Source organism: Harpia harpyja, chromosome 10 (genome assembly GCF_026419915.1).
Source record: "Harpia harpyja isolate bHarHar1 chromosome 10, bHarHar1 primary haplotype, whole genome shotgun sequence".
Lineage (NCBI taxonomy): Eukaryota > Metazoa > Chordata > Aves > Accipitriformes > Accipitridae > Harpia > Harpia harpyja.
In genome coordinates, this window is record NC_068949.1 from 36980575 (window position 1) to 36994172 (window position 13598).

The 13598-nt window shown below is 36.2% G+C and overlaps 1 protein-coding gene across 5 annotated transcripts in view; it reads left to right on the forward strand.

Annotated features, from left to right (window-relative positions):
- Positions 1–13598, forward strand: part of NHLRC2 (NHL repeat containing 2) — a 39196-nt gene that overhangs the window by 12135 nt on the left and 13463 nt on the right. For all 5 annotated transcript variants that reach the window (XM_052798488.1, XM_052798485.1, XM_052798484.1 and 2 more), the window contains 5 exons: positions 166–287; positions 2056–2185; positions 11354–11453; positions 11926–12157; positions 12616–12738. In XM_052798488.1, coding sequence (XP_052654448.1) covers positions 166–287; positions 2056–2185; positions 11354–11453; positions 11926–12157; positions 12616–12738 — 707 coding nt within the window. The remainder of the gene's footprint in view (positions 1–165; positions 288–2055; positions 2186–11353; positions 11454–11925; positions 12158–12615; positions 12739–13598) is intronic.

Consider the following 13598-nt stretch of genomic DNA (forward strand, 5'->3'; position numbering starts at 1 on the left):
AAATGAGACTACACAAAATATTAATAATGTAAACTTTACAAGGTGCTGTGAAAGCATCTCTTAGAATATGTAATTTTCTTACAGGTTTAAATGTATGCACTTTAAGTGTTGTTTTTGTTTTTTTTTTCTAAAATTACTTTTGAGTTTGCTTTGTTTCATTTATAGGTCCAAGCAGTGGAAGGAGAGATGGCAGATTTTCAGAGGCAGCTTTCAACTCCCCACAAGGGATCGCTATAAAAAATAATGTTATTTATGTAGCTGATACAGAAAATCACCTAATTAGAAAGGTAAATTTCCCATAAGGAAATTCAAAATGTAATCTCTTATACCTTATTCTGCCTACACAGGTGAAAATTTACACCAAATTAATTACTCTCCAAATACCTTCATCATTAGGAAGGAAATTTGGCCCAATATCTTATAAATAAATGCTGTTGTGTAGTTTGTTTTCTAAAGGGCTACATAGACTTTTGTGCTTCCTTTCAAATGAAGATGATATGCGCTACTCGTTCTAGCATAACTGATTTTTTTTTTTTTTTCTTTAGTGACTCTTACTTTCCTGTTATGAGAAACATCTATTCTTAGTACTGGAAGCAAAAATTGTTTTTGTTTCACTTCCGGTAGTATCAGATTCTTACCTAAAGTTATTGTACTACTATGGTTCAGTGAATATCTAAACTTCTGTTAGCTGTTTAGGTCTCTAAAGTACAGGTAACTGCTTTAATATCAGAATTTTCTGCATGTGGATTTTTTTTGATTAAATGCTTGCAAGGTTTTAGCACATAGCAGTGTTACTCTTTCTATATATTGTCATTGGATCTTACATTTGGTTAGGTCAAATTTAGAATAATCAGAAGTTAAGATTGTTGAAGCAATACAATATTAGCTTGTTATTAAAAGTATTCTGTGCATCTCAGAAGATCTTGTACTCGGATCCTCACCAGTATGTCTGATTTGTGATCAGAGGAGGTACATCCTTACTCAATTTGGGGTGCCTTTGTACTGTTAAAGTGCCTTTGTACTGTTAATTAGGTTCATTCAAAGCACTAGTCTACAAAATCCCTGCACTGGATTCATTGCAGTTGGCTGCCAGGTTTTATTCTGGAAAGGACTAAGGCTCCCTGTTGGTAAAGAAATATTGTTACTAAAAATGAGTAGTTTGCTCCAGGATCCTCATCTTACTAGTATTCATCACTGTAGCATGGTGACTGCAGGAAATAAAGTTGCAGGTAGCAAAGGCAGCTCAGAAACTTCTGAAGATCAGGATCATACTGCTTCAGCATTTTTTGTGATAATTAGCTGTTCCCTTTCATCTAAATGTGCCACGAGGGTATCCAAGAATTAAAGTAGTACAACAGCTACAGGATATGTTTTCAGATGTTTGTGCAGGCCACGGGCCTTGCAAAGAGTGCGTTTACTGCTACAAAAGTTAGAAGATTCTGTGCGTGAAAGACTCCCTTTTTACATGATCATCACGATAAATTCCTGAGAGGTATTGGAAGTCACTTAGAAAATAAGCAAAAGGGGAAGGAAAAATAAAGGGATTTACATGGCATAAATGAAATAAAAACATTTTTTGCTCTAGGGCATGAAATAAACTGCAAAAATTATTTGCTTTGTACAGATTATTTTATATAGAGCTAGGAGATACTGTTACAGTATCTGAATTTTTATGTCATATTCCTGTAGAAGTTTAAAATAAAACATCCACATCCATTGTCTGAGTATTTCTCTAGAAAATTTTGATGCTTTCTTCTACAACTGCTGAGCAAACCTTGACAGAGCAGTGTCAGTTTTTGTTACGTGTGGAAGAGAATTCCAGGCACATGGTTTTCCTGCTGCCTGCTGCTTCCCTCTCCCCCCCACATACCCCCCCATCAGCAAGCATTGTGGTAAAATTAATTATTTTCCTAAATAAACAAATAACTGAAAATTGTTAGGATTTATTTTTCATTTGTCAGCAAAAACTCTGGTTTTGACATCTAGCTCAAATTATCTGTAACTTCAGTCAAGTTAATTTTGTACATTCAGTGTGTGTAATTTTGCTTCTTGTAGATTGACCTGGAATTAGAGATGGTGACCACTGTAGCAGGCATTGGGATACAAGGTGTTGATAAGGAAGGTGGAGCAAAAGGAGAAGAACAGCCTATCAGCTCTCCGTGGGATGTGGTCTTCGGAAATTCAAGTATTGTATCAGTCGAGCTTTTAGCATCTCGTGTTTACACATGCATGACTGTTTGCTAAATGTTTTCCTGTTTTGGTAATAATCTGAGATATTAAAAGGTAAAGATTTACTTTACAACTGAGTCTAAAAATCAGTGGTTTCATTTGCAAGCGATAACTGCAGTTCTGCTTTGGACCCTGAAAAATGTGAACTGTTACTTGATGGAAGAAAAATTCTTTTGCAGCAAGTTATATAGTTACTAGGTCCAAATACAGAAGGAAGTTGTGACTGCCTTTGTTAGGCCAGTGCTTTATGCCAGGATCACTTAAGAAGCAGCTACATTTTACAGGAAGTGAGCATTGTCTAGAAGTTCCTTTCCCTGACTATACAGACATGTCTGACTACTTGTAAATATTTGAGTTTACAAAATAAAAATAATTTTAGTTGGGGGCCTCTGTTTATTCCTCTTTAGGTGACATAAAATCATTAGACTCAAGATCATGATAGAGTCAATCAGACAGGAGAGGAATATCTCAGAAAAAACCTTGCAAGTACCAAGGGGTAAAAATCAAATCTTTGCATAATAGGATGCAAGAATCAGCTTCTGAGGATTTAAGTAGCTTTCTTTCCTGGTTCTCCTAACACACACCTGAGCTTGACATCGCATAACTGTGTTTTCAACCGTTATTAACTGTGAGTTGATACTCTATTTTCTCATGTTTCCATTTCAATATAATTTAGAAGTTGCAGATGCCAGTTTCTTAACAATGACAGAACAATGCTTTAATGTGGTGTAAAACCCTTAGGTCAGTATTTCAGGCATAAAAATTCCAATATTGGGATTTCTTGGGTTTGCAGATGAATGGGGTGGGGAAGTAGCATGATTTAAGTCTAATATCTTTAAATTAGAGGTGCTTTGCAAGATTAGTAAATTACAACATTTTACTGACCTGGAAGCATTTGTTATAATCTTGGGTCAGTTACAAGGGAGGAAAACACACTCAAATTAAGTTTAAGGGAATGTGAAGCTAGTTCATAAATGGTGGTTGTATAGAAGTCTTCTGGTACAAATACATTGTCAGTATAGACAGTGTACTGCCAGCAGCCTTGACTACTTAAATAAGCAACCAGCATCAGTTTTTAGATTTAACATTTTTAGTAGTGTCTTCTACCAAAAAAAAAGCACTTTTTTCAAAGGCTTTGTCAATGGCCCTTACAATTGGTGTTAAGCATATGGAATCCTACTTGCAAGAGAAAGGAGGAGTACCTGAAAGAGCATCTCACCGGATGTGGGCTGCTATTAATGAAGGCATGAGCTTTGCTGAATTTTATCCAGTCTGATTTTCCTTTTGTGATTCAGTAGACTGTTGTGTGACTAGATGGTATAGTTTTCAAGGTATCTTGAACCAGCAAGCTGAACTCCATGGGATGTTATTGCAGAGCTGTTTTGCAGATCAGCAGAGGAGGAGACTAATAACTCATCACTGCTTCAGAAACTTAAGCTGGTTAACAGAACTATTCAAAATACCGTATAATTTTACTTTTCATTTTTCATGATGCTTCCTTCTGCTTCTGCCAGTAGTTGAATATCTGTCAATACGTTTTATTTTTGAAAGCTCTGTTTGTTAGATGTTAATTGATATGATTGTTATCAATATGAACATAGTAATCACTGAATTAGTCACCTGTAAAGGGTTCATCATCTGCACTGTTCAGCACTGACTGCTGAATTTTTATAAGCATTTACATAAAAATCAGATCTTCTGAATGCACTCTGTTCAGACCAGTATAGATTCTTTCATACTCAATTAGAACCTACCAGTCAGTTGTCTATTTAGATCTCTACAAAATATAATATAACCTGTCACTTAAGAAGGGGTTAAATCAATTTAAATTCTTTCTTTGAGAGGGTAATAGGCCAAATAGATAACATGGGGGGGGGGGGTGCTTTCAGTTTAAGATTTTTTTTATATGGTTTTGTGTGAGTAAAGTAAGCTAGGAAAATTGTAAATTACTGTAATAGCTATATAAAACTTTTTAGAAAACTATAACCAGAGACAGTTGTCAAAATGGAGGGTTCTATTGAGTAGAATGCTAACAAGAGTCTGTCATGGAACATGAGGAACCAGGACTGGTGTCTTGTACTCTGCAGTGCATATGTCTTACAGTGTAGATACTGTCAGGAGCTGCAGTGACTTCAAGTTTGTTGCCAGCCATCAAAATAGTTTGTCAACGCTGCAGCAGAGTTTGTCAAAGTTGTATAGTTACTGCAAATTGCTTGAGCCTAGTAGGCTCTTCTGTTACTATCCATGGGATGCATTTGGTTTTCAGTAAATGCATGCAAAGCAGTTTTGTAGGAAATCTTCACTGTCCTGGGCGGAGACCCAGCCTTCCATTGGTAATTCTCAGTGTGCTGTCCTACAGGTAGATACCCTGTTGTCAGTATATTAAAACTGGTGCGCCAATGCCTGTTTATGCATTTGGATGGATGAAGTAATTGATGAGAGTTTTAGATATTACTTTTGTTCAGATCCAGTGCCCATTTTTTACATATGCTTATATGTATCTTGTGCAAGTTGCAGGAGATAATGTACACTTCAACAACTTATGTTCATTATTACAAAATTCATAAGTTTGACTTTGTGTTAACTGGCGTGGCATATGGGAAATAACATCATACTTTCCCACTTTTCTTAGATCTATGTAGTGTAAACTGTGTACAAGAGGCATTTTTTCTTTTCAGAAGGTAGATTTGTGGATTTTATAGTTATTAAACAAGTGATGCTTCTGTGAGGTTCCTTTCAATGTCCAAAGCCATGCTATCCAGAACATGAAAGGGAGAAAAAAAAGAAGTTTAAATGTTTAAGCTGTTTATGTGCTACACTAAATAGTATTGAACAGCTTATGCTGACCTTTTTCAAAGTCTCAAAGGGAAAGGTTACCTCTCTTTAAGGTAGGGGAGTTAATGGAGACAAAACACATGCTAGGATTCAGGCAGACAATATTCTTCCTTGTCATGTTTTTTATTTCTTTAGTTGTTACCACTGAGCTTGTGTTTTACCCTCCCTGTTTAAAATTCTTGAATGAACTCCGTGGATTAAATTCTGGCTCTGCTGAAGTTGGTGCTGAAATTTGCATTGACATAGATTGTGCAGGAAATACAGGGGGAGGGCCAGCAGCTTAAAAATATGTTATTAAATTACTGTGTGCTTTTTTAGCTTTCTCTGTTGTCCCTTTCTATTTTTATTCAGTGGGTGTTGAAAGCAAGTGATACTTAAATGCACAGTTGATCTAAGCGTGAAATGTTCTTGATAGCTGCATTCTTGCTGGAAGGAACAGGACAATGACCTGTGCTTGGTGACATAACTGTGTGTTTCACATTCCAAAATCTGGTCTTTATTTAATAATAATTTATTTATAGAAACTCCCAATAACTCAGCAATAAGCATTTCCTGGGTGAGCTCAGACTATGTATGAACTGTTTATGTCTGAACCGTCTGTATCTTGAAAGTATGCTTTCTACATGTCACTCTTCTTTTTCCTTCTAGTCTGGTCTCATTCTGGCATTGAGGCTCTAGCCTTCACTGTCCTGTGAAAGGCATTTTCCTTGGTAATAGCTGAAAATGGAAGATCTGCTTTTGTGATCATCAGCAATTAATTAGGAATCATTTTTCTGGACAACTCAAAATTTGAATTACTCTAAACATATGTTGCATATGTAATATGCCTGATGTGGCAATGATGTGATGTGCAAAAGGCCTTCTCATCTCTTTAGCAGTTTCCTATGCAATGTACAAACTCAAAGATACCCCATTCAGCTTTGGGCTGCATCTGCCTTCAAACAAGTTCAGTTCTACAGAAAATCATGTTAGAGACGTCATTGACACGGAACAGCATTGTCTGTCTTCTCTCCTTGAACTAGATCCTAAATTTACTTGTAAATGGTAATTATTTTTTATTTAAAATATTTGGAATTTCAAAGGAAAAGTAACTTCTTAATTAAAGATAAGGCTGAAGTAAAGTGGAAGATTTATCATAGGGTTTTACTCCTGTGTAAGAACTATTTAAGGAGAAAAAGTCTTTTGAGAAATATGACATTAAGATGTTACAGTGAAGGACTGCAGTGAAGCAGGATGTTACCCAGTCTCACTTTGGGAGGACTTCTGAAGCGCACTGTTTTCTTCTGTATATTGTTTGAGTGGGTTAGCCAGCTTCATACTGTTGGCAGAATCAGAGAGGGACAAATAGATTTAACTGAAGTTTTCACATGTCGTTGTATAATATAAGTACAGGTTCTGTCACCCCTAAGCAGCTTTCATTCCTGGTCCTAAACTGGCATTTTTTTTTTTTTTTCCTTTAAGCTTTTGAGAGAAAACTGAGGAGGGATAAACTTTCAGAACAAGTAGCTTTTTGTGCTATCAGCCCAACAGACTTTATCTCTACAGAAACCCAGTTGAACTGTTGACTGAATGCTCTGATTCTGTATTCCAAGTCAAAACTAAGAGATTAGGGAGTTTATGGTATTGCTAAATAGTAATAGCAACAGAAGTTATTAATGTTTCACATGTTCACTATAGAAACAGATCAAGAAATTAGAAATTTATGTTAGTATTTTAGTATAAACATGGCTCTGACAGAAACATACAAAGACTAAAGTCTTAACATAAGGATGTAATGGGAGTTGTGACTCAGTCACTTTTTGAGATCCAACAGTAATCCCACGCAGTTTAGTTTAACAGACTACATTTCTAGTAAGTTGGACTTCTCTACATCTTGACAAAACGGTTGATGATTACTTTCTGCAGTAAAAAGATGTATTTGGATTAGAAGAGTTGCCATCTTAACAGATGTCAAACTTTGTAACATTTTGAAGTCTATGGCTTGAAACTGCCCTCTATAAAAACTACGATATTTGTACCTGGAATGATGATTTCTCATTCTCTTTGTTCCACAGTCTGTAGTCTTGTTCTGTGAATTAAATGTATGCTCATGACAAAGAAGTTAAAACTACAAATCAGATTTCTAAACACTAGTTCAGGTATCAGATACTGTTTTTAATGCAAAATTCCAGATGCAGAGCCGCTGAAAATAAACATCCTTAAGAAGTCTTACAGAGGCTTTGTCAGGCATGCTGGGGTCATAATGAGACACAGTTTTTAACTGTTCTCATTTGGTGCTGAAAGTGCTTTCAAACATGGAATGTGGGTGTCGGGGGTCAGGGGATACTGCGTTGCTGAAGTACCCTCAAGTGTATGCATTTGCTATGCTTAAATAGGAGTGAATAAAACGCATAACCAGACTTAGCTTTCTAGTTATAGTGATGTATCCCAACACTAAATAATCTAAATTAGTTCTTTCATGTCATGTTAAAAAATGCTATCACGTCTACTTTGGATTTTTTTGAAGTATGTACTGCCATTACAGTCAGAAGGCCTGAGTTAGAAAACTTGGGAAAGAAAGAAAAAATATTTAATTATAGTCATCATTTTTAGCTTCCCTGTTATCTCCCATTGTGTGGTATCCCCTTGGTATCTATGTCCAAGGATTTCCCTTGATGAGAGGGCAGGTATGTTAACTAACGAGGAAAATTCCAGAAGCATTTTGTTTCATAAAGGGTTATGCTGTTGGAGGGCATGTTGTATAGCCCTTTTTGCCTCTTGTGTTTTTGCAGAGGATGAGTGTACCAACAGACTTCTTCCTTGTTACTTTTTATAAAGATAAAATTAGTAGGCAAGAATAATATTTTCAAACTTCAGTCTATTTAGAAAATGTCAGTGGTGCCAGCCACAAAATGTAACTTTGATTCCCAGGCTTTTAATTCCCAGACTGGAAGCAAGCATGCAGTCCCCAGACAGGGAAGCTGGAAGTGTGGGTAGTCCTGGGAATGGAATCTCTTCAAACAGATATTGCTGTTGACTGTTACAAAATAAAGTCTCTTCTGTGCGTTCAGATTGACTCACAGTTAATGGTCAGCAGTATTACTGAACTGTTTAAAGTTGTGTATGTGTACAAACAGGACTGTGAATTCTTAAAACACAGATATATAGCAGAGGCAGATTCAGGAACTGCATCATCATGTAACAATTGAAGCATCGTATAATATGGAACACCAGTGCATTTGGAGCTCTACTTCATTATTAGTGAATCTTTATAACATAAGTATATAACATTTGCAAGCCATACTTTGCTTTGATACAGGCAGCACTAAAGATAAGAAAGCACATAGCCTAATAAGGAGAAACTACACTGGATTTTTAAAACAGCTCAAGATAGGTTGGAATGTGGTGCTTAATTGAATAAATGTAAAAGAATTGCTTTGTTCTTTTACGTTGTTTTATAATAAATTCTTTCAAAATAAATTCTTTCCATTCAAGGATGATAAGGAGTTATGATAATGATGGCATTACCATAATTTTAGCATGCTGGTTCTCCTGCAAGAACAGTACAAGGATGACAATGGTGACATGTCCTCAAACTGTTCTATCCTGAAAGAAGAGGTTTTCCTGTCTTTTGTTTCAGAACATAAAGCATTAAACTCTGTAGTGTCAGGACCATTATGTGATAAAATATCTTAGCTGTGCAACTATAGGCATTGTTTTTACTTTTCTGGTTTTGTATAAATTTTTTTGTTAAAGTTCTGACATATTTTCCACAATTCAGTATGCTTGTGCTGTTTCCATGCTTGCATCCATTCTCTTTGTTCTAATTGCCATCCAGTAGAAAATATTTAAGTTGTATTAAAATTTATGATGGTTGTGGAGCTCTTACTTATTTTTCCTGTCTTGTTCTCTAGTTGAAGAAAGGATCTTCTGTCTATTGATCTTAAATATTCAGTAAAATTTGAAATTAATATTGATACTTTTTTGCTGTGTCTCACATTTGATAAGACTTTCGGTGTGCAGAATTAGAGTAAGAAACCTTTTCAATTTTTCAACGTATAGCTGTCACAAGGGAGTTTTCAGTGGATGGAATTAGAGAATTGGATAGATGAATGGAACAAATTTTTCTGAAGTGCTCAGTTCAAGTCTTACTCCTTCATTTTATTGGCGGATGAAGTGAATATTAAATAATTAACAAAGCACTTTTTGAGATCCCTCAAAATGAACTGCACTGCATAGCAAGATAAAAAGCTCACCTTCTGAATTGACCAGTGATTTTAGCATTATTCATTCTGGGGTACTCAGGATAGTAGCATCTGAAAAGTGCAAGGTATGCATCATGGAAATATAAAATCCTGAAGTTGAACATGTACTATGTACGAAGTAGTAAAATGATTTCATAGGCCATTTTCTGAATTTAATTCTCTTAGAAACAAGCTCTAATCAAAGGTGATTCCATGGGGGGGGTACTCTGGTAACATCTCTGGTGACTCATAAAACGTGCGTTTTCCAAGTCATTTTGCAAACCTTTCTGCTCAACAAAAAACTTTTAGGTGCTTTGGAAGTTTGACTTTTATTCTTGGAGCTCTAGTTTGTGTAAAAACATGGAGCCATGTGAACGTGCAGGAGAGAGTCAGAAGAGTTCCTTTGATCACAGCCTTGGAAACTTGTATCTTGATCCAAGAAACAGAAAAGGCTGAAGATAAACTGTGTTAAAATCATACCAGTACTACTCTGAAGAGGGCTCACAGTATGAGGAAATTGATTTTGGAGACAGAAGGATGCTTTTTTTTCCCCTCTTGCAGGTGTAATGTAGGAAAGGTTTAGGATTAGAATTAAAACAGCAGGATCTCAGTTGGGGGGATGGTGGTAATTTCATTTTAGGAAGACTGATTTGGACTAAATTCGCAGGTTTAAAATGATTGCAAGCATTTTGCATATAATTGCTTTTATTTTGAAACTCCAAAATATGAGGGGGAGAGGTATCCATTAGGTTGTTTGCAGGAACAGCTATAAGATGCATAATGTTTTATAAGTTCATGTGAATAAAAAGTTTCAGTGAGCAATTTGAAGGTATTTTTCTGTTGACTGGCTAATAGTTATTCCAATACCTGATACATTCATTTAGAAAAACATTTTAATGTTGTCTTTGACTAGATGGGACAGTTGTATACCGTGTGCATAGACTAGTACGGTGTTAGATAACAGCATCCCCATTTTAATGCAGTTTTTAAATGTCAACTTTCTGTTCCTTAAGATTTTCAGAAAAGGCCAAGATAAGTAAGTTTCTTTTGGGTTTGGGTTGTTGGTTTTGTGGGTTTTTTTAATGGTCTTTCAGAATTTGTCTTCATGCATTCTTTCTTACGCTGTAATGTGTTATGTTTAAAGCTATAGAGCACTTATATGTTCTTTGCTTTCCATTTGTATAATTTTATTTGTGAAGTATTACCGAGGCAAACTTTGTGTAATTTATAGATTTGGATTGGTGAATAGTAGTTTTATACTTTGAGTTGAAAAAACTAGATGCTTGACACATACCTGAACACCCCTTGATCAGAAGGTCACTGTTCCGCAGATCTTGCATCTTGCATTTGTGATACCACATGTACATGTGCATAGGGAGAACAGCTTGGGAACTGGATGGCTAGTGCAGGGGGAAATTAGTAATTGCCCACATCACATCTAATGTTTGAATAAACAGCAGTTGTTGCTCTCCAGAGCATAAACCTACATGACACGCAAGCATCAGTTACCCTTTTCTTAAAACCATTATGTACTCTGTATATAATGTACAATGGTACTGCCATGGTTATTTCTCTCAAAACCTGTAAGCAACTGCCAGTAGTTTTTTGGAATATCTAATTTTGTCACTAGCATAGTAAAAAAAAAAAAAACAAAACCAAACACATCCCCCACACCTCTCAAAACCATACTTAGCAAAGATACGTACATATTTGTTGGCCAGTATGAATCCAAAAATAACAGGTGAAACATGGACCCAATAGGAAGATGTTGCAAAGAGCAAATCCCATTTGAAGCATTGCCTTTATCAGGCAGGGATATTAAAAGCACAATTTTTATATCCTTAGGAAGAGAACAGAAGAAAAATAGCAGAGGGTTTTGGTAGATGAAGACATTCTCTCTTTCTCCTTCTCTTGCTCTGTTTTTTCACTGGGTTTTTTTTTTCTTCCCCATGGCAAGTGAGCTGGACTAGGGGGGACAGCAGGGTTGGTTTGTTGATTTCTTTGTTTTATAAAACATTCCCAAAGTGGTTTTTTTTCATCTGTTTTTATACATCCATTTTTAAAAGTTTCAGGGACCCAGGAAGGTGATGTTTTATGGATAGCAATGGCAGGCACTCATCAGGTGTGGGCACTGATGTTGGAAGGTGGAAAACTACTAAAGGGAAGGTAAGCAACTGTAATAAGAGACATGTGAAATTGCTCTTTGTCTTGATAAAAAGCTTTCAAATCCCAAAGAGAGAGATAATCAAATTAAACTAAAAATAATTTTCTTGACTGTACTTAGCTTGAAGCTTGCTGCTTCTGTTCAGACTTAAAAGGCGTGTGTCCTTTAAAGTCTGCCTGCTTTTTCCCACATCTGTTAGAGAAATGAAAGATGCTACTTTTGCTATAAAACTATGACTTGGTAAGGTACATTCATATAATTGAATGTTACTTTTCATTGCATTTGCTGAATTGTCTAGTGATGAATGATATACTAAGGTGAAATAAAAGTTAGCACAAAGGCGTTGAATAATTCCTTGTGCTGTGGTACAGTTGGTTGTATAACTCAGAAGTGCTTGTCCTGTAGCTTCTGTTTATGCATAGTGTCTGAAGTATTTCAAACTCATTCTTGAACTTGGGTACTATTTGCCTTTAGTGATTTAAAGAAAGGAGCCTGCCTTCGATTCGCTGGGAGCGGAAATGAAGAGAACAGAAACAACGCATACCCACATAAGGCTGGCTTTGCGCAGCCTTCGGGTCTCTCTCTGGCTTCCGAGGAACCATGGAACTGCCTTTTTGTAGCGGATAGCGAGAGCAGCACTGTGCGAACCATCTCTCTGAAAGACGGAGCAGTGAAGCACCTTGTAGGAGGAGAGAGAGATCCATTGGTAATCACTTCAAACTTCCCCACACTGCCCTACTAATATTCCTCAAGCCTGACCTGGAGGAACCACTTTTGGGGTGAGAGGGTAAATCAGTTTCCGTGGCCATCAATTTCTTAACTTCACTGCTTGGAATGCAAATGTGTGCCAGTTGTGACACTCAGGTTGTAGTGCAGATTGTTGCTCCTCAGATAACAAATTACTTCACTTATTTTTAAAATAGCCAGCTTGATTCAGCATTGTGTGGTCATTAAAGCCAGCTAGATTCATACTGATAACTTAAATGTGAGAGTTTCCATTTCCATGGTTAGCATCCTCACTTCCCAGTTTTCAGTATCCTTGTTTTGAAGTTGTCTTGATTTTTTTTTTTTTTAAGTCAGTGAATTTCCATTTAATTACAATCATTTAAATTCATGTCAACATTGAATAATCAAATGCATTAATTTAATAAAATACTTTTTCAGAATTTGTTTGCCTTTGGTGATGTGGATGGAGCGGGCATAAATGCAAAACTGCAGCATCCCTTAGGAGTAACGTGGGACAAGAAAAGAAAACTGCTCTATGTGGCAGATTCCTATAATCATAAGGTAAGCATATAGTAGCTTGATATATACAGGCTTTGCAATTTTTACTACTATGAAGGATTATTTCAGGAACATACAAAGATTGTGCTTGGTGCGGTTAAGCTGAGGAAACAAATGATACGAGTTCCTTTGTGGGTTCTTTTTCTTTTCTTCCTTCCCTTATGGGTCCTTCTCTTTACCATGGTTTTGCTGTCACATGCTGCTGTGTTGATATGATGGTCCTTTAGGGAAGGTGAATTTAAAGTGCCAAGTTACAGTTCAGTCTAAAGACCCTTTCCTTATATCTTCTCAAAGGTGCTGAACTACAGCAAAAGAGCTGGGAGTGCTTAGTCAGGAATACTGCAGGTTTAACAAAACTGGGAGAACTAGAGGACTTGCTTTTCCCTTAAAAAAGCCACCCAGGTTTTGAGAAGTATTGTGGGTTGCCTCCATGGAGCTCTGAGATGAGAGATTGTTTTGTGTGATTGTTCTTACGTGATGTTGTATAGGCTTCCATGTCTAGAAGGTTGGTTGTTAACTGTACATTGATTAAATGCATTAAAAGTAATTTGTTTTAATTTGAAGAATAAAGTATATAATACTAAATGCTTATTGAAAATTATGTGGCAAATGAAATTTTGCTTCAGGTATTGTATAAAACATTATAAACTTTTTTGCTATTACTTAAAGAAAAAAAAAAACCTTCATCTATTTTTAGGAAAAAAATTATATAGAAGTTAGCCTGCCAGTTTTGTTATGGTCTTACTATTTTGCAAATGTTTCCAGAAGGGCAACAAACATTAGAAAAACAAGCCATTCAGCATACTTTTATACCAGAGGGGTAGGTGCCTTCAAAATTATGAAAGGGAGCACTGAATAAAGAC